The 26,647-nt window shown below is 44.7% G+C and overlaps 2 protein-coding genes across 3 annotated transcripts; both read left to right on the forward strand.

Annotated features, from left to right (window-relative positions):
* Nucleotides 1–406: 406 nt before the first annotated feature.
* Nucleotides 407–12,689, forward strand: LOC115036145 (suppressor of cytokine signaling 7). The gene is made up of 10 exons (XM_029494318.1): nt 407–1,287; nt 2,159–2,223; nt 4,953–5,057; nt 6,278–6,412; nt 6,529–6,632; nt 7,207–7,375; nt 9,295–9,423; nt 9,944–10,079; nt 10,491–10,634; nt 10,730–12,689. Exons 1-9 carry the CDS (start codon nt 422–424, stop codon nt 10,609–10,611), a joined length of 1,830 nt encoding a protein of 609 aa, XP_029350178.1. The 5' UTR covers nt 407–421; the 3' UTR covers nt 10,612–10,634; nt 10,730–12,689.
* A 2,937-nt stretch (nt 12,690–15,626) lies between these two features.
* Nucleotides 15,627–26,589, forward strand: sp2 (sp2 transcription factor). 2 transcript variants are annotated; one of them, XM_029524518.1, is made up of 8 exons: nt 15,627–15,661; nt 18,761–18,837; nt 19,623–20,378; nt 21,177–21,395; nt 21,551–21,851; nt 22,362–22,536; nt 22,706–22,899; nt 23,274–26,589. In XM_029524518.1, the coding sequence occupies exons 1-8, from the start codon at nt 15,655–15,657 to the stop codon at nt 23,372–23,374; spliced, it is 1,830 nt and encodes a 609-aa protein (XP_029380378.1). In that variant the 5' UTR covers nt 15,627–15,654; the 3' UTR covers nt 23,375–26,589. The 2 variants fall into 2 exon arrangements, with proteins under 2 accessions (XP_029380378.1, XP_029380296.1); XM_029524436.1 differs by lacking the exon at nt 15,627–15,661 and having other exon boundaries at nt 15,676–18,837.
* Nucleotides 26,590–26,647: the final 58 nt, after the last annotated feature.

Consider the following 26,647-nt stretch of genomic DNA (forward strand, 5'->3'; position numbering starts at 1 on the left):
CAAAGCCCAGCCGAGCATCGAGGGCACGGCTGCACCTGACAGCGGGGTGATGGAGAGCCGAGCCCCGCTGACGGCGCCTCCTCCGCCGCAGAGCGCCGTGGAGGCCCAGGGCTTTGACTTCGCTCCCAGCCCCGGCCTCCGGCCTCAGCTGCTGGTCTTCTCCAATATAATGCGGAACGGAGAGGGGATCATGGAATTGGACCGTCGGAATCAGCCGAGGGACGCCCTGGGTTTGGACCAGAGCCCGGGGTCCGGCTGCTCCGGCCCGGCCGTCAACAACAACAGTCCCGGAGAGGCGCTCCCCCGGCAGCAGCCCCGGCAGCAGCGGAGCCTGCTGGACCGGACCTGGGGAGCGCATCCCCCGGTGTCCGTGTCCGCAGAGATGCAGGGAGCCGCGGAGCTGTGCCGCCGGCATCGGCTCATGACCACCCCGCCCGAGTGGCCCTTGTTGTCGGACAGGTCCGACCCGCTGGCCGTGGTGGAGCCCAAATGGGGCTGCGCCACCGGGGACACGGAGGGAGCCGTGTTCGAGCTGGCCCGGCGCTTCGGGGAGCTGGGGGTCGGTGCCGTGCCCAAGATGCTGTTCAAAGCCGGGGAGCTCCCGCAGTGCTCGTGTCGGGGGGCACACGGGCCCGGAGGAGGGGGGGTCGAACCCGGGGACGACCCCACCGAGACCAGCGACGCTCTGCTGGTGCTGGAGGGGCTGGGCAGCGGGGACGTGGCCGGCCTGGGCATGGAGGGCTGTCCGGAGGACGAGGCGGACGACGAGAACGGACGCCGCGAGTTCCTGCTGAACAGGAAAAGGGAAATAGTTCAGAAAATGTCCGGAGCCTTCTCCATCAGCAGCTGGCAGGTGGAGGGCAGCCAGGCGGCCGGGCAGGTGTGCAGCCTCCACGGGGGCTCGGCCGGCCGGCAGCCGCACGGAGGCCCCGGGGAGCCGGAGGCGGTCGCCCCGGTTCCGGTGGTGTCACCGTCGCCTACGCCGGTTCAGAGCTCCCCCTGGGCCGCCAGTCCGAACCAGAGCCTGGCGTCGACACCCCGGAGGCGGCCGGAGCGGTGCGCCAGCGCGCCGCGGACTCCGACGGGCCGGGCCGCGGAAAAGACGCTCAAAGTTCCGGGGAAGTCCAAAAAGGGCTCGTTAAAGATCCGCCTCAGTAAACTGTTCCGGACTAAAAGCTGCAGCGGCTCCAATCACCTGCTGGACAAAAGGCCCTCGGTGACCTACTCGGTGTCTTCCGGAGGGAGTCTGGTGGACATGGCCGGAGGAGCGGAGCAGGACGCAGACAGGTGAGCAGCTGATCTTTCCGGTCCAGCAGCATAAACACGTTTCTGCAGGCTGCAGCTGCAGAGAAGGATTAAAAACATCAACCTGAAGAAGTCAAAAACAGCTGAAAGCTCACTGACAGCTAATCTACAGCTGCTCATTCTCTGAACTCTCTTCCTCCTTTCCTCCTCCTCCTCCTCCTTCTTCTTCTTCTTCTTCTCCCCCCCTCCTTCTCCTCCTCCGTCTCCCCCCCCTCCCTCTCTTCGTCCTCCTTCTCCCTCTCCTCTCATTGTCTCCTTCTCCCCCCCCCCCTCCTTCTCCTCCTCCTCCCCCCCCTCCTTCTCCTCCTCCCTCTCCCTCTCCCCCCCCCCCCCCCCCCCTCCTTCTTCTTCTTCTTCTCCCCTTCCTCCTCCGTCTCCCCCCCCTCCCTCTCTTCGTCCTCCTCCTCCCTCTCCTCTCATTGTCTCCTTCTCCTCCTCCTTCTCCTCCTCCCTCTCCTTCTCCTCCTCCCCCTCTCCTTCTCCTCCTCCCTCTCCTTCTCCCCCCCCCCCTTCTCCTCCTCCCCCTCTCCTTCTCCTCCTCCCTCTCCTTCTCCTCCTCCCTCTCCCTCTCCTTCTCCCCCCCCCCCTTCTCCTCCTCCCCCCCTCCTCCTTCCTCTCCCCCTCCTTCTCCTCCTCCCTCTCCTTCTCCTCCTCCCCCCCCTCCTCCTCCTCCTCCTCCCCCCTCCTCTCCTCCCCCCCCTCTCCTTCCCCCCCCCCCCCTCCTTCTCCTCCTCCCTCTCCCTCTCCTTCTCCTCCTCCCCCCCCTCCTCCTCCTCCTCCCCCCCCCCTCCCTCTCCTCCCCCCCCCCCCCCCTCCTTCTCCTGTGTTGGTCCTGCAGCCACAGCCAGCCCAGACTGACCCGGGCCCACAGTGCCTTCTCCCCAGCCTCGCTCTCTGCTTCCCTGTCTGCTTTCACTGGTAAGCCTGCTTCACTGCTCTGGTTCCGTCTAACTCCCTCTAACTAATGATCCTGGAGGAACGTTTTGAGGTTCTTCAGTCTGAGGAACCTCCAATCCATCTTATCTTTCATTCATTTGGTGATGGATTGATAAAGTGTCCAACTCACAGGGTTGTGTGCTCTGGAGTGTGTCTTGGTTTATCTAACTGCTGCGGCTCCTGCAGGGACGGGTTAGGTTAGGTTAGGTTAGGTTAGGTTAGGTTAGGCTAGGCTAGGTTAGGCTAGGCTAGGCTAGGTCAGGTTAGGCTAGGCTAGGTTAGGTTAGGCTAGGCTAGGTCAGGTTAGGCTAGGCTAGGTTAGGTCAGGTTAGGCTAGGCTAGGTTAGGTTAGGTTAGGTTAGGTTAGGTTAGGCTAGGCTAGGTCAGGTTAGGCTAGGCTAGGTTAGGTTAGGTTAGGTTAGGCTAGGTTAGGTTAGGCTAGGCTAACCCTAACCCTTCATTTGGTAGACCCATCCACGTCAAAGTCAAAGGAAATTTTACTTCAGCTTTGGAATTCCTGCAGGAAATAAACTGTAAAATGAATAACAGTTTCTGATCGCAGAAGAAGACCGAGCTGCTCAACAGTCACCAAAGTAGTTTAAATCAGTTCCACTTCCACTTTCTAACAAGTCAAACTCAATTAAATGTTGAAGAAGTCAGACTAACAGCTTATTATTCATTAAAAGGAAACTTCTCGGTATCAGCAGCAAATCAATGTGAATAATGACTTTAGTTAACAATATTAATTCACTCTTTCATGAGTAAAAATGTGTTCCACCAGCTGGATCAGACATTTTGTTTTTGAATGTTTGCCCCCGTCTCAAAGATGGGGGCTTTTAGAGAAAGGATGCTCCAGAGCCCGAGGCTCTTCCTGCTCCACAGTCGTTACGTAACTCTGCTCTTGGTAATTATTTCTGTTGGTCTAAAGCAAATCGATATGTTTTGATCGAACAACGTTGTTGACAAAGCGTTTGTTTTGTTTGGGAAGCTGTTGTTGTTGTCAGCATGCAGTCACATTGTCAAACGCACACAAAGGCACACAAAGACTTTCAGTCAGACCTGACTTCATTCATGCATTCATCCTTTTTTAACGTTTTGCTGAATGTCTCTCTGAATTGTTTTAAATCAGGAGCAGCTCTTTGCATGTTGTTGTTGTGCTCTAACACAACAGAACTAATGAACAGGATCATTTATAGATTTTCATCCTCATGCCAAACACCGATACCAACATGATTCTTTTTCAGCCTCACGTTGAAGAATATAAAGTGTAAAAGCTTTTGATCTGGACAGCAGAATCTAAAATGTGTAGAATGTGTTTAATTTTTTCTCTCAATAGAGTTCCTCCGAAATAAAATCAAGTTTAATATTAGAAAATATTTACACTTTAACCAGGAAACATGAAAATGAGCTGGGCCAATGATGTGCTCCAATTATTTGGCAAAGAAAATATGAAAGTTTAATAGAGAGCTCATTCATAGAGCCAGCGTGTTTAACGTTGCACCTGCGTTTAAATTTAATGAAAGAGAAATGTGAAAAATTAGCATGCTAACGTGGCTCCTTCCAGAGATGACCTGAAAGTTTCCTCCTCTTTGTTTCATGAGAAATGGAGAACATATTGAAAGTGTATTTGTGTTAAAGATCAGGAACTCAGCTGCTCTGCCCAGTCACACAGGATTGGACTGGATTTAGCAGAAACAGGACTCAGACGTCCGCTCTGCTGTCCCACGCTGCTCGTCCATTTCAGTTTTGCTACATTTACTTTCTCTTTTTGTAGTTCTTGGAGTTTAATGAGCACACACTCCGCACAGCGCTAACCACCAATTACACGCAAACATTAAAGCCACAGCAGGCAATGATTCGCTTTGGCGGCCTCATTGGAGGGAAGGCGAGTTATTTGAAATCCCGGGGACTTCAAAACCCAGAAGTCTTGCACACATCGAGTTCGTGTTTACCAGCACAGCCGGTCTGATGATGGAAAGTTAAAGGGAGGAGACGTCGGGGACTCTCAGCGTTTGATTTGGTTTCTTTTGCAGACTTTCACTTTGGTAAACAGTGAATCTGCAGCATCTCAATTAGCCGGGATGGGATGTTCTCCTTTATTGCGGTGATTTGGGCTGATTAGCCGGGCGTAATTTTCCATAAACATCCTGCCTGGTGCAGCTTTAATGGCGCTCTGCAGCACAGGCAACGCAACAAGCAATCACAGACACACAAAGCACACTTCTGTCTGCTGCCTCACAACTGCTCTGCGCGTCTTTGTGTCACGTTTAGTGATTTACTTCTACGACATGAAGCATCCAGGCCCCTCAGCTCATAATAACTATGTAATAATTCTAAGTGGAAAAGGAATAAACTTTATTTATCTAGCAACATAAGAGCCCAGCAACGTTTTTCACCACAAAAACAAAACAGCAATTAAAAACAGGAAAAAGTCATAAGCCGTCATACAACAGACCGAAGGACAATATGTGTAAACGTCTTTCAGATAACAGTTTAAAAAAACAAAACAACAGCAACATTTCAAAGTTCTGAAAATGATGATATTATTAAAAAAGAACAATGTACAGAATAGATATAAAGAATGTGTTAAACTGTCCAAACTTCCTTACCTGACTTAACACAAAATTCAGAGTGCTTCTGTCTCTTGAAATGAGTTTGAAGGGTTTTTAAAAGCAGTTTTAATGTTTTTAATGTCTCCTCTCTGGCTCCAGGTGAGACTGTTTCTCTGGTCGATGTGGATATTTCCCGGCGAGGGGCGAACACTCCTCATCCCCCCACGCCGCCGCCTCCTCCACGCCGCAGCCTCAGTCTGTTAGGTAGAGCTTCCTCCTTCCTGTTTGTCTTTTTGTCCGTTTCTCTCCCTCCAAGTGATCTCATACGTTCAATGAGAACCGGGACGGCAGCGATGCAGGTGAAACCAAATCGCTGCCATCACCAGTTCTCCATCTTGGTCAAATAGGTTACATTTCTGGAAACTCAGACAAGGACAAGTTTTTGTAATCTGCAGTAATCTGATTGGAGAAGCTTTGAAAGGTCAACTGCAAACGACAGATTTAATTTAAAATCTGGATGTGATGACTCAGCCGACGGTCAGATGGAAAAAGGAAACAGATTTTCTGTCTGTGTGCTCTGGAAGTTAACATTTGACGTCCTTGTTGGATTTTTAGGGACTTCTTTATCTATTTTTTTACCTCTGCAGCTGTTTCACTGAGTCCGTCCTAATGAATACATACATACAGAAGAAAAGGTTTGATTTGTAAAGATTATATTCCTGCGTGCCTGGACTGGCCTTCTGTCCTTCTTTTTTAATTTCAGGGTCGTTCCAGGCTCTGACCTTTTTAATTTGCTCCCAGTTATGAAGATGATATTTTCTGACCTACATATTCAGTCTTGGTTTGCTTTGAAAGTGAACTTTTTCTATATTCAGTGTTTTTATCACTGTACGGAAAACATCAACGACATGAATACAAAAAGTGTTGTCCTGATTGTCTTTATCAAATAATACGACATGATTGTGTTTAATATCTTTATCTGTTATATATATTTTAATAGCCATAAATACAGATAAGCTATGTTTGCTATTATCATAAAAACTTTAATCATCATTATCTTTCTATTGTTTTTGTCGTTATCATTATTATTGTCACCTTATTTAAACTTTGCCCCTTTATGACGTGTTTGAAAAGCTTTTCCAAAGTCAACGTCAATTAAAAAACAAACAAACCAAAAAAAAAACCTCAACAATTCTGCAGTTTACTTCCCCAACTGAACACGTTAACCTTTAAAATGGGCTGGACTACTTTCAGCGGCGGAGGAATCGACATTTGCAGTTGGTGTTTGCTGACAGGTGCAGGCCGAAGTGTGTGTTTGTGTTGACTGAGTGTCACAGTGTGAGACGTCAGACGGACTCTGATGGTGCTGAAACATTTCATTTTCCTCTTTTCTGTTTCTTTCCCGTCGTGATGATTTGTTTTCTTTTTCCTTCCTCCTCCTTCCCTCCTTTCCTTGCCTCCTTTCCTCACTGTCCTCCCTCCAGATGACATAGCCGGGCCTCAGCCTGGGCCTTTCTTAGTGAGTGTTATGGGCGCCTCCCTGCAGTCCCTCCCCCTGCCCCTCCCTCCTCCTCCTCCTCCCTCCCACGCCACCATCCAGCACAGTCTCAGCCTCAATGGTAAGACATGTTTGTTTGGGGGCCTGTTCCTTCGTCTCCTTTGAGCCACCTAACCTTTAACTCCATCCTTTCAGACGCCTTCCTGCGGGCTCTTCCTCATTCAACCCCAACGCCAGCTGATGCCCTTCCTCCCACCAGACAGGCTCCGCCCCCCGTGCTGTGCGCCTTGCGGCGGTCTGAGGCCAGCAACTTCACCGCCAGTCTGAGAGAGCTGGAGAAGGTGAGGACACCAATGACGCAACTCAACAGTTAGTCCCAGTTAATCCCAGTGACGAGGCTGTGACCCGGAACCAGATCAGTTCTGTCCTGGTCCTGGTCTGGTGTCGTGGCTGTTGTGGATTATTGATCAGTTTTGTGATTTCCTCAGACACCAGAAAACTGATCGCTCAGTGATCAGTGATGAAGATGGGTGACGGAAAATGAAGTCTGCATTTCTGCCTAACTCCAACCAAAACACTGCAGCCAGTTAATATTCATGACATTCATTTAAAGTGAACCTGACCTGGGCCTGAACTCGTTGTCTCCATTTACCAGAGAGGCACTTTATTAGATTGTAAAATGTTTGTCTTCTGTTTCCGTTGTGTTCATGAATACATAAAATCTCATGATTTGACTCAGTGAGATGAGAGCAGAGACTTCCAGGCTGTTTTATGGTATTTAATAGCTTGTCGTGTTTTAGGATTTAGATTCTTTAGTAATACGTTGACTGATTTTAACTTTCCTTCAGATTAACATACAAATATTCTGAAAATACCTTAGAGATAATTCTCATCTTCGGGTGTGTCTGCCTGCAGTGTGGATGGTACTGGGGGCCCATGAACTGGGAGGACGCTGAGATGAAGCTGAAGGGGAAACCGGACGGGTCCTTCCTGGTCCGGGACAGTTCGGACCCTCGGTACATCCTGAGCCTGAGCTTCAGGTCACAGGGGGTCACACACCACACCCGCATGGAGCACTACCGAGGTGAGACACACACATCTGTCCTCTGGCCTCCAAACTCAGCTAAATGTCTGATCCAGCCATGATGAGGATCTGTCTGGGTTTAAAACACAAATACATCATTCATCCCCAGGCCTTAATATGAAAATCCCTGATTCAGTCCAACTGTCATGGAGACAGGCGGCAGGTTAACACAAACTGTGTTTGCATTTATTGTTTTAATTCAGTCAACTTCAACACAAAGATGTGTGAACATCTGCTGTCAGTCGTGAAGAGTTACGACTGTCAATCTAAAACTCACCAGGTCCCCACAAAGATACACAAACATGAATACACGCAACTCCACATGAACATCTTGCATATGTGTGCAACTATGCAAACGTAATGCATGCTCTCAGCAATCCTCTCACACACACACACACACACACACATCTGCATACCGCCTGCAGAAATATGTGCATCCATGTGCTGGTCATCCAACACCTCAGGCACGTCACATGGACACACAACATGTATGAAGACAAGACAACAATGAGTCACATTCATGCAAACTGACTGTCCAACATTCAGCACTGATCTGACGACACCAGCAGAAACACAGCAGACACACAAAGGATTAGCTGATTTACTGTCAGTGACAATCCCTGCTGTCACATGAAAGGCTTCTCTCCAAATTATGATCTATTTCTACGATTTCACATTTTCTGTTTCTCTGATAAAGTGACATGAGAGGTTACAGCTGTCACATCATTTTTGGACAGAACAATACACAAATCACATGGGCAACAATTAGAGCATAAAGACAGGACGACAAAAGAAGTGTGGCAGACAAATTAAACAGCAATGTCAGAGAAGAAAAAGTGGGAAACAAAAGAGCATGAATAAATTAGTATTAAACACAACGCAGCGATCCAATGAGGTTACAGTGCTGAAGCATAAATAACTCACATCACACCTCATGTGTATTTGTCCACACAACGCACACGGGACGGGCTAACAAGGTGACTCATGAAAGAAACGTGTGGCCGTGCAAACACACACACAGACACACAGAAGTGGGGTTCTACATTAATGAGTCACCATCGTGGAGCAATAGAGTCATGCCTGGAAACACATTCATTATTCAGACGTGCAGCTCCAACTGACACAACACATTCACATCAACGCAATCATGTCTGCATGAACGCGTTGTGGCCTGACATGAATCGGGAACACAAAAGCTTTGAAATAAACAACGTCTGAGCGGTCAACAGGAAGTCAGCTCACACACACATACACAATCAGAGGTGTCTGCTGTGTGTGTGTGTGTGTGTGTGTGTGTGAGGGTAATCACTGAGCGGCTGGTTACAGATTGACAGCTTTCTGTCCAAATAAGAGGGTTTTATTCTGAAATCATCTCAGTGGTTGAACCCCCGTTGTGTTACAGACTCACACCTCACAACATTTTTTGGACATGGATATCGTGTGTTTTTGGATTTTGTATGAAGACGTATTGCAGTATTCTGATTTTTACTCTTAATATGGCTGCTTTGTTAGAAAATGTTACAAATCAAGAATCAGTGTAAGTTTCAGGATTTATTTGTTGCAGTGACTTTAAAGATGCGACTATATCGTTCCAGAGGAAAACAAAGATGAAGTCATCGTGATTAAACAAAGGGACATGTCTTTGGTTGTACATTTGTTGTTTATATATTTCAAACTGTGTGCTTTCTTTTACTGTTCTTGTCGGTGCTGTACCTGCTGGAACAACAATTTCCCTGACGGAGACCTCCCAAGGGATTAATAAAGTCTATCTTATCTTATCTTATCTTATCTTAAACTGTGACAGCAGAACTGGAAAACATGTTCAGGATGATCTGATGTACTTAGATTAATGATACACGTTTCATAATTCACGTGGGAATGATTTATAGATGATGAAAAGCATTTCTGTCTGCCTCCAGGGACGTTCAGCTTATGGTGTCACCCGAAGTTTGAGGATCGCTGCCACTCGGTGGTGGAGTTCATCGAGCGAGCAATCATGCACTCCAAGAATGGCAAATTCCTCTACTTCCTCCGCTCCAGAGTGCCAGGTAAAATATAGGTCATATATCTCCATGCAGCCGGACTCCCGGCCAATCAAAAATGGATGGGAGCTGCCACTTAGTGAGAAGTGCCTGAGAGATGGAACAGAAGAAGAGTTTATCTGATGTCTGCGTTTGGCCTACGAATGATTCATGATTGTGAGAATGCATCTAAATATGCAAATCTTTCATTCAGTGTGACGCCGATATGTTAAAGTACTTCGGCCAATTTGTTTGGATGTTGAGGGCTTACAGACCGTGACCTCGTCTTAAATATTTATATAAGCATTTCCTGCCTGTCCACTTACCCAGAGTTCTGCAGTTCTGAGCGCTTAAATGCCTGCAAATGTCTCATCAGGTCAGAAATAAGTGTGATCATATCTGAAAAATGTAGATGCACACACAAAGTGTACACTCAGAGCCAAGTCTAAAGAAGCTGATTCCAAGTTAGCATTGTTATTTCCTGTAGCTGCTGCAACAGCACCGGCGTTAGCATTAGCCATGATGCTGCTGTGTGTGTGTGTTTCAGGGCTTCCTCCCACTCCGGTCCAGCTGCTGTATCCGGTGTCTCGCTTCAGCAACGTGAAGTCACTGCAGCATCTCTGTCGCTTCTGCATCCGACAAATAGTTCGCATTGACCACATCCAGGAGCTTCCACTGCCCAGGTACTCCACCGCCGTCAGTCACATGATCCAAGTCCACGCTTGGTTTTTGAGCGTTTTGAGTTGTCCGTTTCATCTCAAACATCTGGGCGAGTTCAAACACACTCATCATTTACAGAAGACAAAGGCAGCTCCTTGTCCTTGGGAGAATTATTTTGTACCCAAATAAAAGCTCAGCTCTTCAGATATTTTTGCACCTTTAGTTTGTCAGGGTGATGGCCAGACTTTGGAGGAGTTGTTTCCTCAGCTGTTTGGCTGCATCACTTTGGTTGGACGGTGAGGCTTCATACCTTTAACGGTCCTCTGACGTTCTCGTTTCACCCACCTGATTAGACCCAAACAGCAGCAGGAACATTTGTGGCTCCCAGAAGCTTCTGAACGACTTTGACTTTAGATTTCTTCTCCTCCATCCAGACCGCTGATCTCCTACCTGAGTAAGTTTTATTACTACGACCCCGAGGAGGAGATGTACCTGTCAATCAAGAGCACCCGGAGGGTGGTGGGAGCGGAGCAGGAGTCCGAGTCGCAGACGTAGCAGCAGAGACCTTCTCAGCGAAAGTGAGTCGGTTTGAAGCTGAACTCAGGCAGCTCTGCTCTACGTCAGAAAACAGTGTGCTGACCTGATGTATGTCCCTGATTTTCCTCCAAACCAGGTTTCTGTATGGAGGACTGATCCATACCGGTCTGCCAGTCTTCCAGCATCAGCCGATCAGAGTCCCTGGAAGTCTGTGTCCGGCAGGACTCGGACGGACCGGCCTCTCTGTTGATTTGGACTAATGAAAGGAAGGAAAGTGTGGAAACTTGGACGAGAGGAAAATGGATGCGGAGGGCTCCGCCTCGTCTTCGGAGGGACTGCAGAGACGTTCTCGCCTGCAAACATATCGGTGACTTTGAAATTGATTTTCCTGACCCTGCAGAACTGGACGTTTAAAACACAAACACACTGGTCGATTTGTACAACTGTTGTTTGCTGCCGTTTTCTTGTTTTTCCCTCCGTTCTTTCAAAATGAGGGTGTTTGGATTGAAAGTTGCCCTCTGGGCTGGTTTACACTCTGAGGCGGGGCAGCGGAGGCTCAACACCAACAATGTTGGAGGCCGGTAAGGGTACAAACAAGGGAGACATTTTGTTTGTATGTTTGTTTTGACAAATCAGCCTTCATTGCTGTCGACAATTGGAAAGCTAATGCTAAGTCAAAGCAACCGAAGCTGACAGTCTGAGGAGTTTCACTTTGTTCAATAATTCAGTTTCATATTTTTGAGCTGATGATCAGACTGAGCTGCTATTTTTATCTCACGTCAGCTGATTTTTGTTTGAGGGGCTTCATTTTGTTCATGCGACGCTAACCTGGATATGATGTGGAGTTTCAAAAACAGCAACCTGCAGACACATTGATCCCCCAAAGAAACACACCTCATCTCCTTCATTTCTTTTTAATCGTGTCACAAAGCTGATTGGTCGATCTGGGAAACCATCTGTTTTCCGGCCTCTGCATCCTTCAGTCACACAGATTGTCTGTAAATTTTCTCCGGTCATCATCAGGACAAAGACCAGGCTGAAATAAGGAGTTTTATAGCTGAAGAAGTATTTGTCAAAACGTCATCCTAAGTCCATCAGCAGTCCAGGTCCAGGTTTTATGAGTAACAACGAGTCAGGATAGAAATAAAAATATATAAATCTTGAAAATATTTTTGCTCCGTCAACATAAAAATCGAACTTGCAGGCCTGATTTCATAAACTCTGCTGACCTTTTACTTTTTTCTGCAAATTACATTTACTGCTGTTTAATGAGGATTTCCTGTTTATCTTCCACTGCACACGGACTCTCCTCGTTGTAGCACCAGAACGTCCCAGATGAATGGTTTGTTTTGCAGGTTAAGGTTTTAGAGGGTTTTTTGGACCCAGCTCTCAAACAGATGGATGTTTAAAATCTCCTTCCTGTTTTTCTGTTTGGCTCAACGTGTCAAGCTGCTCAAACCACCGAAACCACCGTCAAATCTTAAATATCACTTTTGGACGTCCCGCTGTTGTAATTATCATCATTATTATAGTTGGCTCATCCTCTCTGTTAATGAATTCACTTCAATTATATTTCCCAGAATGCACCAGTTCCTGGGTATGAATATGGTGAGTTCATGAACTTGGGTAGCATGAGAGGTGTCGGCCTCAGACTGTCCCAGAGCTGCTTCCACTGAGGTCGCTGGTGTCTGATGCTGTTTTACAACAGATTCAATTCCTGTTCTGTTTTTTTACATGAAGAAATTCACAGCAGAGACAAAAAATACACAGAAGGGAAGAAATCTATCAGAAATTCAGTTTATAAGGCAAAAAAAAAAGATTTACAGTCAGACAAGTGGAATTAAAACTAAAGCTTCATTTTGAGACATTTGTTTGACTTTGGTGCTGAAGCACTGGGACTTTTTCAGATTACACCCAGATGCCTCATTTTCCCATCATGCCCTGCCTCACCGTGTCTATGTGCCATGACTGATCTCTACCTGTCGGTTTTATTTGTTGAGATGCCCAGGTGTATTTTGCTCCTTCTCTCTCTCAGTTCCCTGACGCTGGCCGCTGGCCCAGCATTTTCAGTAAAAAAAAAAAAAAAAGAAAAAATAAATGAGTATTGGTTTGTGTCATAATTTCTTTTATTTGAACATTTGTGTTGATATGATAGAACATTAAAAGTCTGAGAAGTCTCTTGGCTGGAAAATAAAAGATGCAGACCAGATTTTACAAATCAGAAGCTATGAATCAAAAATAAATAGAAACACTTATAATACTTTCTTAAATTATTTGGATAAATATCATTATCTTTCAGCCAGCTTGGTTTTTTGAACCCATCTTTGGTGGAGAAGGTGGAGCTGACGGCAGAAAAAACTTTTCTAAAATGAAAAAACTTTATAGACAAATACATCAAATAAAAACCTCACAAATTCAAAGTTGGACGAAAGTTTTTCTGGCATATTTTCCATCACAGGTTATTTAAATGTTGCAAATCAAATTTCTTTCAATGGACTGATTGATCAAATGCATTTCATGTTTAAACAGAAACGTTTGACGTGCATATGAGGACCCTCCATTTCTGCTTAAAGATGTTCAATAGTTTCTCAGGTGAGCTCTCTACAATGAAAGTGTTTAATTTTTCAGGGTCAGCTATTCCCTTCTAAATGTTTAAGACTTAAAACTCTCTGGCCGATACTTTGGCCTGTTAAATGCAGAAAGAAAAAAAAAGAAAAAGTCGAGCTATCTCAGTTAAATTATGCAGTTTTTTCTCTGCTTGGGGAGAAGCTGATAGACAGGATCAGCATCCCCCACCACCAACTGCAGCCCACTCGAGGTGAAGAGGGAGAAAATGCTTCAGCTAAAAGCAGGACTCTCGTTTCCCGAGCACTTTAAAAAACTGTGCAGCGGTGGCAGGGAGAAGAGAGGCTGTGCTGTGGGGAGAAACAGAGGCGGCTGCATGTGAATAAGGTCAAGTGCACTCTTTGGGGAAAGCCTATATGAAAAGGGCTGCATGCATTGTGGACGTGAATGGAGTTAAAAAGGAGAGATCCAGGGAGAAAGAGGGAGAAAGAGGGATGGCTCATGGTGGCCGACATGCTGGGAGCCAACTCTGCGGATGTTGACTGGGATGGGACCGACAAGCATGACTGGAACAGGCTGAGAGGGAGAGCTGGGATCATGTCAGCCTTCCTTTTCTGGGTCGTGACCAACACCAAACCAAAAAGTCCAAGTGAGCCTGAGTAACAGACAGACACCTGCCTCCTTTGGCCTCAACAACATTTAGAATTTTATTCTAATTTCATATTTGGCTTCAGAAAAAGTAGCTGTATGTTGAATTTGGGCATCAAGTCCTGCTGCTGTTGGTATTTTTAGGATAAATTAATCCTCATGAGTCAGACACACTATTGATTATTCACCTCACAGTACACACAGAGTCTAAGTGAACTGCTGGACATTAGTTTGGAGTTTATTCTTTTAGTTACTAAAATCATGTCATTGTTTTCTCTGTTACCGTGTGGTTTTATGGTAACTGTGAAAAGTGAGTGGATATGGAAATTAATAAACGTATAAGTCATTTTAAGAATGTGTTTATGAATCGTTATTTTCTGACAAATCATTTTGAGAAAATGGAAATGTTGGTGCACGAGAGTTAAGGTCGACTGGATTTGGATCGTGAAACGAATGATTCAACTCTGTTGTTGCCGTAGTTACACATGGAGCCAAATAAAAGGTCAAAGACCTTTTGAGGTTATACAACCTGTTGTGCCAGTCATACTGAAAGCAAAAGGATTCCATACTCGACATGTTTGAGTATCACCAGCAGTGACTTAAAGGCATTTAGAACAAATCCAATACAAGTAAAGAAAAGTCCTGTTCAGATTGAATGAATTTTAACACAAAAACTTTTTAACTTGTAACTTTTCTACATAAATTAAGCATTTACTTTAGTTATTGTATGTTATTGTGACTATGCTGAACTTATTTCGGTCACTTTGGTTCAATAGTTTGTGCTGTGGTTTGAACCTAATCAGCGATTTTATTTGAAAAGGTTTGAGAATTGCTTGGTTTAATCTTGGAAACAAACCATTTTTATGAACATTTCACATTCATCTTGTGTTTACAACCAGATCTGATCTGATCAGCGCCGAATCCGTGAAAAGATTAATCTTAACAATAAATGCCTTTATGTTATTTATGTTAGCAGCCTAATTTAAATTGAATAAACACACTGTTTTATTCTTGTATATTCTCCAAAGTGGTGTTTCTTCCCCTAATGGGCGTATTTTTACAGCTATGGGCAGACCTCAGTAAATTCAAAGATTCAAAGTGTTTATTGTCATATGTACAGTAAAGACAGTTGTACAATGAAAATCTTTTTTGCTGTACACAGTGAATGCCAAACTTATATAGAAAACAGTTAAACTGAATAAAAATATGACAATCTCAAAACAGCAATAGAGTAAAATGGATAAACTAGATCAAGCTGACATATATGCTGTCAGCTCTGTGTGCAAATATCACAACCTCCTGAGGCCTGTGAGAAAAAAGTTTTCATTTGGACTTTTTGTGATAAATGAAGTGAGGGGGTGGTAAAGAACATTTTTTAAACTTAGGACACGCACTGCAGCGGACAACAGGCCATCCCTGATGTCAAACATGCAGAGAGGAAATCTGTATGTTTGAGTGTTTCATCTGTGTCTCAGGAGGACACACACTTCCAGGCTGCTCTCCGTCCGGAGGATTGATGGGCTCGGTCCACATTGGCCGTGATGGCCGTCAGTGAAGCGGACCTGCTGCTTTTATAGGGCAACCACCCGTTCGGGGGCGATTTACGCTCTGGACCCGCCCCCTAAGGGTAATACCAGTATCTTATAGGTCGAACCGTCAAACTTTAGCTGACGTCTTTAAAGTACAAATCGCGATTGGTCTACTTAAACGTCAATCACAACGACGACTCGGGATGATTGGTTACATCAGCCTTCGCTCAACGCGCTGCCGCCCGCTGATTGGTGCAGCGGCGCGGGCGGGCTCCTTCCTGGGCTCGGTGTTCGAGGCTCACGGAGAGCGAATGTCGTCATGAGCGGTGGGTAGGAATTAAAACATTGGTGTTTATATTACATTCTACTTCGCTAAACCTTATTTTTCTGCGTTGAACGCGGAGGCGCCCGGTGTTCGGCGGCAGGAATGAGTCCGTTTGAGGGGCCACCCGGGCGGCCGTGTGCACCGAAATCAGCATCGCACTTCCGGAAAGGCGGGCAGCCTTTTTCTGTAACGTTATCAAAGAGTTTGACTCGGCTAGCTTACGCGCAGCTAGCAAGCTATGCTAACGGTTGCTAAGTAGCTGCTCCTTTACTTCTTTTCCCAAAACGAAGTCAAAATAATAATGATAATAATAATAACAACAATGAAATCGCCCCGTCCTGTCCGTTCAACAAAAAGCAGTGCATTGTTTAACGGGGTTTAAGTTACGACCCCCCGCCTTGTTTTGTTGAATGAAACTGCACACGGAGCATATTAGCTTGAGCTAGCTGCTAGCCACTGTAGCCTGCCCGGGTTCAGTTATTGCTGCTTGTTAGCATGCTAGCTAACAGTAGCGGCTCGTCCACAGCAAACCAAACAGACAGTATGTGTTTGATGGCGGCGCTGTTTTGAGGCCGCCCCGGTTTCTTTATTTCTGTTTTTTTGTGCATTACTGGCAGGGATTTAAAACACACTTGCACCTCTGGTGGTGAATGCAAAATTACTAAAACTGATGATTTTGGTTTTTGTTTTTTGGTTTTTTGTTTTTTTGCTGCAGTGCATCCTCATATGTATCTGCAAGCTGACAGTTGAAATACTTTCACACCGTGGATCCTGCAGCTCTGACAGAGGGAACAGTTCCTGTGAGCTCTGCAGCCAAAACACAGCCACTTTTCTGTCAGGGCAAAGATCAGTGGTGTTAAATGAAGTAGCATAGACCTGTTTTTGTATGGCAGATATTTCCCCCATACTAAGCGGATTATCCTTTGTGCTTTCAGAATCTGTGTTTGAGTACAGTAGTAATGAAGCCTTAGTTTGTGCCTTCCACGTGTTCCCATTGCACTGGAATCACAGTTAAGCATCTGATTCTGCTGGCTAGTGAAATCTGACTAATCTTATGCAAACCCAGGCCAGACAAAGTGTTGTCTCAGCCAAATGTGATATTATTAGTCTTACTTGTTTTATAAATATATGCAAAATTATGCATATTTTTCATGCAATAGTCACATCCCATCCTTTTCTTAAAATGGCAAAGTATTTATCTTTTTAAAACCAACAGCAGTAATACTAGACTTATGACCTGAAACAGTCAAGCTTTAATGTGCATCAGCACAAGTGTGAAATCAGCATCTTCTGCAGGTCTGGTAGATCCATGGTTATTCAGTCATTTCCCAGCAGCCCCTGCACGTCTCGGCAGGATTACTGGTTGCCAGAACAGTGCTCTGTGGTTGTCGGTGTCACCTGCTGTTTGATATCAAGTGTGTGCCAGTTAGCATGCCTCGAGCTCAACTGATTTCTTACATCTCTGACAGTCAGTTGTTGCACGTTCGTGAATGATGACGGATGTTGAGTTTAACCTAAATATCAACCGAAGCTTGAACGCTGCGTGATATAACAAATGAAATCACAGATTGTGATTTCCTGTGTCTAATTTGTCCAATGCACTGGAATGAGTTTGAGTATACATATATATTATTAAAACCAGTACTTGTGCTTTGTGTACAGGTTGTATTGCAGTTCATGCATTAGTGGCTGGAACAGGTCACTCTGTATGTATCATGAGCATACCACTTCCCTAAAGTGATTCCCTTTGACAGTAACAGCCTCAGCCTATTTTGGCCATTAGGCAGCATTGCCTGGTGCTGAAGATTTACCCTGCTCTTAAACCATTGGGCATCTTGCCCTAAATGTACTTATGCTGACTGGTGAAACACAAATATAATATACTCAATAAATTGAGTCCTCCCATTGTGTATTTGACTGCAGTCCAGTTGTGCATTTTGTTGCATAGAGAACATCTGAATCATGGGTAGCTGGATATTTGTTAGTGCTCATACAAACATAGCAGCTTATCTTATTTTTGTTGAAGGATGTCCCACACCAAATGGCTGCACACAGTCAGACTTATTGTAATCAGTAAGGTTTATTACACTTTAAGGTCTGTATAACAGTTATCAGTGCAGTGCTTAATGGAGCACACTGGTGTCAGGTCTGAGCCTCATCAGCTGCTTTATGTTACTGTTTTCCACAGCATGCTTTATAGACTGACTCCCAGACAGCTGTTGGCTAGAGATATGAAATTATTTTACAACTAAGAAGGTGTTGACAGTAGATTAACCATCATAGTGGTGGTTGGTCAACTTGATTCGGTCACTGTTGTTTTATTGTGATGCCACTGAAGTGGAGAATGAGTCCCGATAGTTAAGAACACAGGAAGCTTTGGAAACACGACTAACAGTGCACTTATTTGTGACCTATTTTGAGCTGGTAAATAAGGAACTATGGAAAATATGTCCCAACATAGTGACTTCCACGACATTTCACTGGCTGCACATATAACCCCCGCAAAGAAATAATTTCCAAGCCATTTCAATTGCAATTTTACTTGTATTTATTTTATTTTAGTTTCCCTGGAAAGACGATATGAAAATGATGATGTGAATATGATCTATGGTGTCTCTGTAGCACCGTGACTCATTTTTTTAAATTTCATTTCTAACTCATTTTATCTTTATGTGCTTTGTCTACTTTATATTTATCTAACGCTCCTGTGATTTTAATATTGTCTCTTTGCAATTGCATTGTCAGATACATTTAGATTAAATTTTCCAGCCCTGCACTTTACAATGACTTTGCATTCTGTGCATTCGGATTAATCTTAATTATTATTCCTTGACATTAAAATATTGAGGAAAAATATTTTCTTGAAACCACCTCAGTGCTTTAAGAGTCAGTCTAGTACTCCCCATGTGCAGTCAGGATAAATTAAAGTTAATGCACTAATTAGCATAACAAATGACTTCATTAGTGTAACAGATGCTATTTAACGGTCGTATGGTGAGTACAGTGAGGCATTACAGCGCCTGCCGTCCTCAGATCTGTTTCTGTCCTGTGATGTCCTTGAGCCGTCTCGCTCTAACTCTGCTATGTCTGTGTTTTCCAGAACAACAGGACAGTATGGCCACCACTGTTGCTGTCAGTCCCAGTGAATACCTTCAGCCCTCCACCGCTACCACACAAGTGAGTTACAGTCAGATACTGCTGCTCTCTGCTCGCTTCTTTCTGTCTGCATAGTTGAACTCTTCCACTGCTGTCACACTCCATTAGCTCAACGTACCCTTGTGTGGCTGTACACTGGAAGGATGTCTTCACTGAGCATTTCAAACATGAAGTGGGATCTGATTTAATACCATGCTGACTTCCACATGAGACTAAATATCTGAGCAGGCAACTCTGAGGAAAGCAGGTGTAACAAAATAATTTTAACCCTGAGTTAATAGCTTTTCTAAATCAAATGACTCAATATCGTCTTACAGGAACATTGGGTTAAATCTTATTATTATTATTATTATTACTCTGCTGAGAGTAAAATGAGCAGTGAGTGCCTCTCTGTTTCTTCATTTCACAGTTTAAATTCTTAACAGACAATTTCTATTAAACAGTGTTATACTTTGATAAACCAGAAGATCAGGTCAAAAGCTTTCTGATACTCGATGGCCGAGCAGGTCCAATTCGCAGACAGGCCTTTCCATCCCAGCTGGTGGATCAGGTGGTCTGGTGTGACTTTCATGCAGAATGCTTCCTTTTCTGCAGTTTGACAATCACAGATATGAACCACACAAGGACACAAAATCTTCGCAGGTGGAAAGTCAGCATCTACAACACCACTTGTGTGATGTGAAGTTGAAGGCTAACCTGTTGGTGTGGCTTCTTGTCTCTCACCATCATCTAATCTCCAATTGTTCACCTAGTTTTTTGTTTGGATTTCGTACAGACTGTGTATCTGACTGCCTTTCTCCCTGCAGGACACTCAGCCCTCTCCTCTGGCCCTCCTGGCTGCCACCTGTAGTAAGATCGGCCCACCTGCTGCTCAGACTCCTGTCACTTCTCCTCCAGCACAGCCGCAGCCTCGCAGGCTCCTTCCTATAAAGCCAGCTCCAATCGCCCCCGCTCCGCCCAAAAACCTGGGTTTTCTCTCAGCCAAGGGCAATGTGATCCAACTTCCTGCTGGCCTGGGCTCCACGGCCCCTGGCAACCCCATCGTCCTCACTATCCAGCAGAGCCCGGTTCGCACCAACACCTCAGCTCCCACCAACATCCAGTACCAGGTGGTGCCGCAGCTTCAGGGTCCCCAGACTATCCAGGTGATGCCACAGGGCGGTCAGATCCAGCTCATACCAGGCACCAACCAGGCCATCATCACCACTCCCATGACTGTACCTGCCCCCACAGCTGCCACCACTCCGGTCACACCGCAGAAGACAGTAGCCATTAAGCCCTCCCCTAAGTTGCGGAAGCCAAACAACTCTGCTGCAAACGTGGTGCAGCTGCCCAGCGGCCTCACACTGCCGCTGAACGTGGCGACCGGAGAGGTGGGCGGGACTCAGATCATCACAGAGACGGCAGCCGCCCCTCCTACCCCTGGAAAGGGACGACGAGGGAGGAAGAAGAAAGTGGTTCTGGCTGCTCAGCCTCCAATCCCTCCTCCTGCACAGGCTGCGTCCCCGTCCCCAGAGCAGATGGAGACCATAGTGATCGAAGCCGGAGACAACATCATACAGGTACATCAGCCTGCTGTTGCTACAGAAAGCCTTTAATCTGAGGTCCCTGAAACTGAAGTGACTTTGAACACTGACTGTGATCACTTTTACCCGCAAGATGTTCATTCAGCCAACAATTGGGGATGGGCCTAATTTACTTTATTACATTCAGAGTGAAATCAGGTTACTGAGGTTTAATTGAAAGTGCCAGAAATAATAAGTCACAAAAGTGGGACCCTGTTTTCTTATTTAAGGCTTTACAGTTAAAAGATTCATGATTCAGGGTCCTCAAACAAAACACTTCAGCTTAGAATTTGTTATAACATTGTTGGGTGAAGTCAAGTCCTGAGTCCTGTTGGAGGGTACCATGATCTATTCTGTGTTACACAAGAAGCTTCTATAATTACATTTTATAATATGAAGTTCCTCTCAGTAACCTCTCTGTAACTTTGGTCATATTCTTTGCTCTCTGGATGGTGGTGCAGCTTTTTTCCAGCCACTTTTCCAGCAGCAAATATCAATCCCTGTGAGAGAATAGCTGGTGAACTGCTGATTTGAACACAGGACTTGTACTGTTCTGCTGCCCCCAACTGGCCAAAACTTCAACTAATGCAGGTTAAATAAAAAGTGGAGGCATATTATTTCCACGGGTGGATTCCATCTGCCACAGCCTCCTTGTACATCAGCTACTTTAACCCCGACACACCCAGTCCTCTCCTTCTCCGTCGTGGCCACACCGTTCCACATGTGAGTTTTGGCTGAATGCCGAATGAACAGCTGAACATCACAGAGTAACCTCTCCTGTCTCCTCACCTCCAGGCTGGTAACAACCTACTGATAGTGCAGAGTCCCGGGCAGCCAGCTGTGGTGCAGCAGGTCCAGCTGGTCCAACCCAAACAGGAACCTCAAGTGGTTCAGATCCCACAGCAGGCTCTGAAAGTGGTGCAGGCCGCCTCTGCCACGCTGCCCCCCGTCCCACAAAGGCAGTCGGTGCCTTCTAACCTGCAGGTCACGCCGACGGATCCGTCACCAACACAGGTACAATAAAAAACAGTATGCATATACAGCAGTGAACTGACAGATGTTCAGCAATTACCGTTCATCAATAGGACATTATAGCTCAATGCATCTGTTCATTTTATCTCATTCATAATTTCACCCAGTTAAAACACTTGATTATTTGCTTCCCTCAGATTCTCTTCAAAACGCCGTCTGGCGAATGGCAGTCGGTTCTGCTCCAGGACTCGGCCTCCACGACGACGACCCAGACCCAGACCACGTCAGTGGCCACCACTACGACCTCACCACCAGTCAGCACCAAAAAGACACTAGCAGGGGGCAGGAAGGAGCGGACTCTGGCGAAAATTGCACCAGCAGGTGGGATGATAGCGTTGAACACGTCACAGCTTCCCTCTGCGGCCCAGGCAGTGCAGACCATCAGCATCAATGGGGTCCAAGTTCAGGGAGTTCCTGTCACCATCACCAACGCAGGGGGTGAGTTGGTGACCACACAGCGGCACCTCCGTGATCTGGACTCTCCTGGGCTGTGCATTTACTGTTTCTCTGTAAAACTTCTTAAATATCTTAGTTTTCTTAAAATTAACATTGAAGAAACATTTTGTCGCCCTTTACGCTGCCAAAAGAAGCCTTAGGGATCAGGAGCAGAAAATATCCTCTGTGACATTTAAAAGTTAGATATTGTATTTGAGTGTTTATTTAGAAAAACATGGACTAGCTGTGTGTGCATTAAGTACTGAGGCCCTGATGCATTGATGCAAACAGAGACTATTAGACTGCCATTTGCTGCTCCAGCTGGTTAGAATATATTCTGAACTCTTTGCTTTCATGTCTCTGTATTATGTTAATGTTGGCATTAATCATTAATTAGAAATCCTGTTGAAGGTAACTCCGGCAGTCTGCTGGTCGTCTAATTAGATTACAAAGAGGCTGCTGTTGTAGGAGCCCTGCTCTGTCTCATGCTGCGTTTGTCTCTGGGTTCATCAGGACAGCAGCATTTAACGGTGCAGACAATGCAGGGCGGAGGGCTTCAGCTGGCAACGCAGGGCCAGCCCACAATCCAGGTAGACCAGACCCTCACTTTGGAGCTGCCCGGACAGCCGGGGGAGAAGAAGCGGCGCATGGCCTGCACCTGCCCCAACTGCAAGGAAGCAGACAAGAGGTGAGCGTGTCAAGACAAGGTGATGATGGAGTTTCTTCGTCTGATAGTCAAATTCAAAACTTCATCAACCTTTTTGTGCTTTAAAGGTGGTTTTGATGCTTTGATTTAATATTCTCTTTGCCGCTGAGCTGTGTGTATTTGACTGAATGTGTGTTTGGACGCACTGCAGGGCCGGGGAGGTGGGGAAGAGGAAGCACATCTGCCACGTCCCCGGCTGTGAAAAGACGTTCAGGAAAACATCGCTGCTCAGAGCTCATGTCCGGCTTCACACTGGTGAAAGGCCCTTCGTCTGTAACTGGGTTTTCTGCGGGAAACGTTTCACACGCAGCGATGAGCTGCAGCGGCACGCCAGGACGCACACAGGTGCTGTAGACGAAGTGTAAACAAAAAGTAGTTTTAATTACACAAGAGACAAATCCGAATCAAATTACCTGAGGTTTATATAAGTATACACTGTAAGGAAAGAAGTACTCACAGTAACAGATATAGATTTTATGTTGGCGTTACTGGTTATTTAGCCAAATACAACAACTTTGCTCCTAAAGGAGTTTTTATAATTGTTGCCTCACCCGTGAAATTTTTTTAAGAAGTTGTCTACTGGCAATCCCTCATCATTATTACTGATATCATTGACAAGACAGGAGTTACCTTCTATTAGACAAACAAACAAATGTGGTCTTGACCCAGGCCTGTCTTTTCGAAGTTACCTCTCTCACTCTCTTCTTTTTCCTCCACAGGCGACAAACGCTTTGAGTGCAGTCAGTGTCAGAAACGGTTCATGAGGAGTGACCACCTGGCGAAGCATTATAAGACTCACATAAACACCAAGAACCTGTGAGCCGACCGTATACTGAGTATATATCCAGACAAACTCTCAGAGACTTCAGACCGTCAGAGGACGGAGGTGCAGAGGAGACAACACCGATGGACGGTGTGCGACTTTTCCCATAATGGGAAATACTCCAAAACAAACAGTCCCTGTCGCTCCTCTGGGACACTGTGGCGTCTGGTGTACAAAGAAATCCTTCTTGGAGGACCTCAAGCTAATCCAGCAAATTTATTAATAAGACCTTCCTCCCACTCCCACCCCCATCCTGGTCTGAGTGGAATCAGATCCTACGTCCACGAGATGGGGAGGTCTCAGACTGAGAGGCTTCACTGTTCTTGTCTCTTGGGGAGGAATATCATTCATACGACGACACCCAAGACCACAGGACTCCACTCACCAGTCTTCATCACTTCGGTTTCGACCCCCCCACTGCCCCCTTAACTCCTGCTTTGGTTTTAGTTTGTTGCGGAGCACCTGGAGCTCTCCGAAATTGACTGAGAAAAACCAAAAAAGGAAAATAATTTAACGCCATGTTTTGTAAATGAATCATAAATGTATTTTATCTCAGTGGAATGGCAATTTGCTTTTAATTTATTTGTGTTTGAGATGTTTACCCAAATAGTTGGGAACCATTACAAAAGACTCCCCTTTAAAAGTTTACATTGGCTATTGCTAAATTATGAAAATGCACACAGTTATACATAGTATTAATATAATAATATAATGAGAATAAACAATTTTTCCCATAAAATGTCAAAAAGTAAGAAAGGTCAAACAACAGTTTAAGTTCAAACTGCAGGTGAACAAATTAGAAAATACTAAGAATATAAAAACATTTTAACAGGTATTAATTTGCTCTGATGGTACAGCGGAGGTTTGCCACAACTCTTCAAAGAGCAAATCAGCAGCACTTCAGGACGAGTTCAGTCTTGTGAAGGTTTAGATCTGCAGTTCGAGGCCAGAGGTCACTTTGCCAATTAACAAACAAACAGACCAAGAGCTGCTAAAGTCTGCTGTATGGTGATTTATTAGTGAGAAACGACGGTACGGAACAAATTTCAGGCATATGTGATGCTAGAGAAGGTATTTTCTTGGAAATATAATGTGTTAAAATTGGAAAACAAAAAAAAAATGTGAACACATCATATGATATATGTTTAAAAAAAAAACAAAACAAGCACAGTAAAATTTAAATACATTACACATTCGATCATGGAGACAGTTTGAATGGACTTAAATAGTTTTTAGAACATTTCACCACTTTAAAAAATTACATTTAATGATTTTCATGAGTTGTTTGTGTTCAAATTCAACTTTATTATGAATGAAAACATAGAATTGGAGAGTAATAGATGACTGTTGTTTAACTCCATTAATAAGAGAACCCATAACAGAAGCTCACTGTCACCTTTATTAACCAGAGGGGAGATCACCTATGTCCCAGAAATGATCACACATCGCTGACAGTTCTGGATCCAAATCTGGGTTTTGTTCATTTGCTGTTGTGGTTCCTTGATAGATTGTATTGATAAGTCCAAGCTGTGTGTTTGTGATGATCATGTCCAACAATAATGAAACTACAGTGTGTAAACTACCTAAAACTGCCAGTAGAGAAATGCTGCAAACACGTCCACACCTTCATCTCCTTTGTTCTATGTTGATTTCTGCTCCAAATGAAGAGTTATTTATTTTATTTTTTTTTAGATGTGTGATGAAATTAGGCCTTAAAGGGTTTTTGAGTCTCCCCAGGATTGAATTCAGTGTCATTTTAATAGCCAGACGTTCTATCACCTGCTGATGAACTCAGTCACTCTGTTGTGCATCTTGATATTCACACCTGGTTGTTGCATTGTTGGTTGTCCAGCTTGGAAACCGCAGCAGGTACGCTCACATCAAGGGTTGGGTGTCAGACATCAACATCTTTGGTACTAAGATGTGGCCGCAGAGCGTTCAGCCACATTCAGGCTGTTTACCTTTCCTTTAAAGTCAGACAATATTGTTGTTGTTTTTTTTTTTTAATGAAGGGATGACATTTATCTTCTCAGCTTAACAACAGCTTCTTCTTTTATTATCCAACAGAGTTTTGCTTTGTGGCATGCATTTTAGAAACACAAAGTGTCCAAAAAGGTTTGTACCAAACGATGCTCAGCCCTTCCTGCCACTCATTGAACAAAAGCAAAGATAAATTCCAGGGTAACTCAGCTCTTCTGCTTTGGATTAGTTTGGATTTGGTGATTTTGTGTTTCTTTAAATATAATTGGATTTTAAATGTTTGGCCTGAATTGACAATCACGCCACAAGATGCAAAAAAAAAAAAGGAGGAGGGAAACAAAAGCTTTCTCAGGCATTCGATCAGTCAGTTCATTTGTACACATACTTTTTTTTCCCAGCTATGCGATAGCTTTAATTCTGAATTCACACTTTTTTGATTTTTGGTTGATATACTGATGACCAACTTTAGGCCTCCTGTACAGTATTCATACAAGTTACTTCAATATAATTCACTTTACAAGAAAAACGTTGCTGCTTATATCGTTTTTGATACAATGATATAATGAAGATGTACAGGTCATCAGCCAGTTTTGAAGCCTGGATTTGTTTGAGATTTCTTTTCATTTACGAAAAATAGACCAGCTGACAATTATTAAACAAGCTCTTTGGTCAAATTAGCTCGTTTCCATCAGGCAGCAGGTAGTTACACTTTCACTGTGGCGTGTTTTAATACTGTGATCTACATGTTAAATGGATGGTGCAGCTTGGCTAAACACCATCCAACAACAACTACTTCTCTTTGCACAGCAGAGAAATTTGACCAAAAAGCTCAGGTCAAGTCAGATTTACTTTTCAAGCACTTTGAAGCAGTTTGGTGAAGTGCTCCGTGGGGCTGAGAGTCGATGTAAAGCTTAGCTGGCCAATATTTGGTGTATTTTTTTAAGGTGCGATGCCATTGGGTTGGATAGACAGAGCCTGCTCATATTTATGTTTGTATTTCATGTCTAAATATGTAAATACAGTGTGTGTCTGGTAGACACAGTAAATGTAGGATATTGAAAAACAAAAGTTAAGCTGCCTAGTGTTGTGGTTGGTTTGGCCAGCCCTGAAGAATAATGGACTCTGTACAGTGAGTAAGGAATAAAATATAATGTGACATTGTATAGCTTCATTCCTGCTTTGTATAAGAACTTTTCTATTGAATTAAAGATGCCTTAGATAGCTGCACCCAGTATTTAATGATGTTTTTTTTCTTTTGTCTAATTCCAGGTAACATTTATAAAACTCCTT

This window comes from Echeneis naucrates, chromosome 1, assembly GCF_900963305.1.
Source record: "Echeneis naucrates chromosome 1, fEcheNa1.1, whole genome shotgun sequence".
Taxonomy (NCBI): domain Eukaryota; kingdom Metazoa; phylum Chordata; class Actinopteri; order Carangiformes; family Echeneidae; genus Echeneis; species Echeneis naucrates.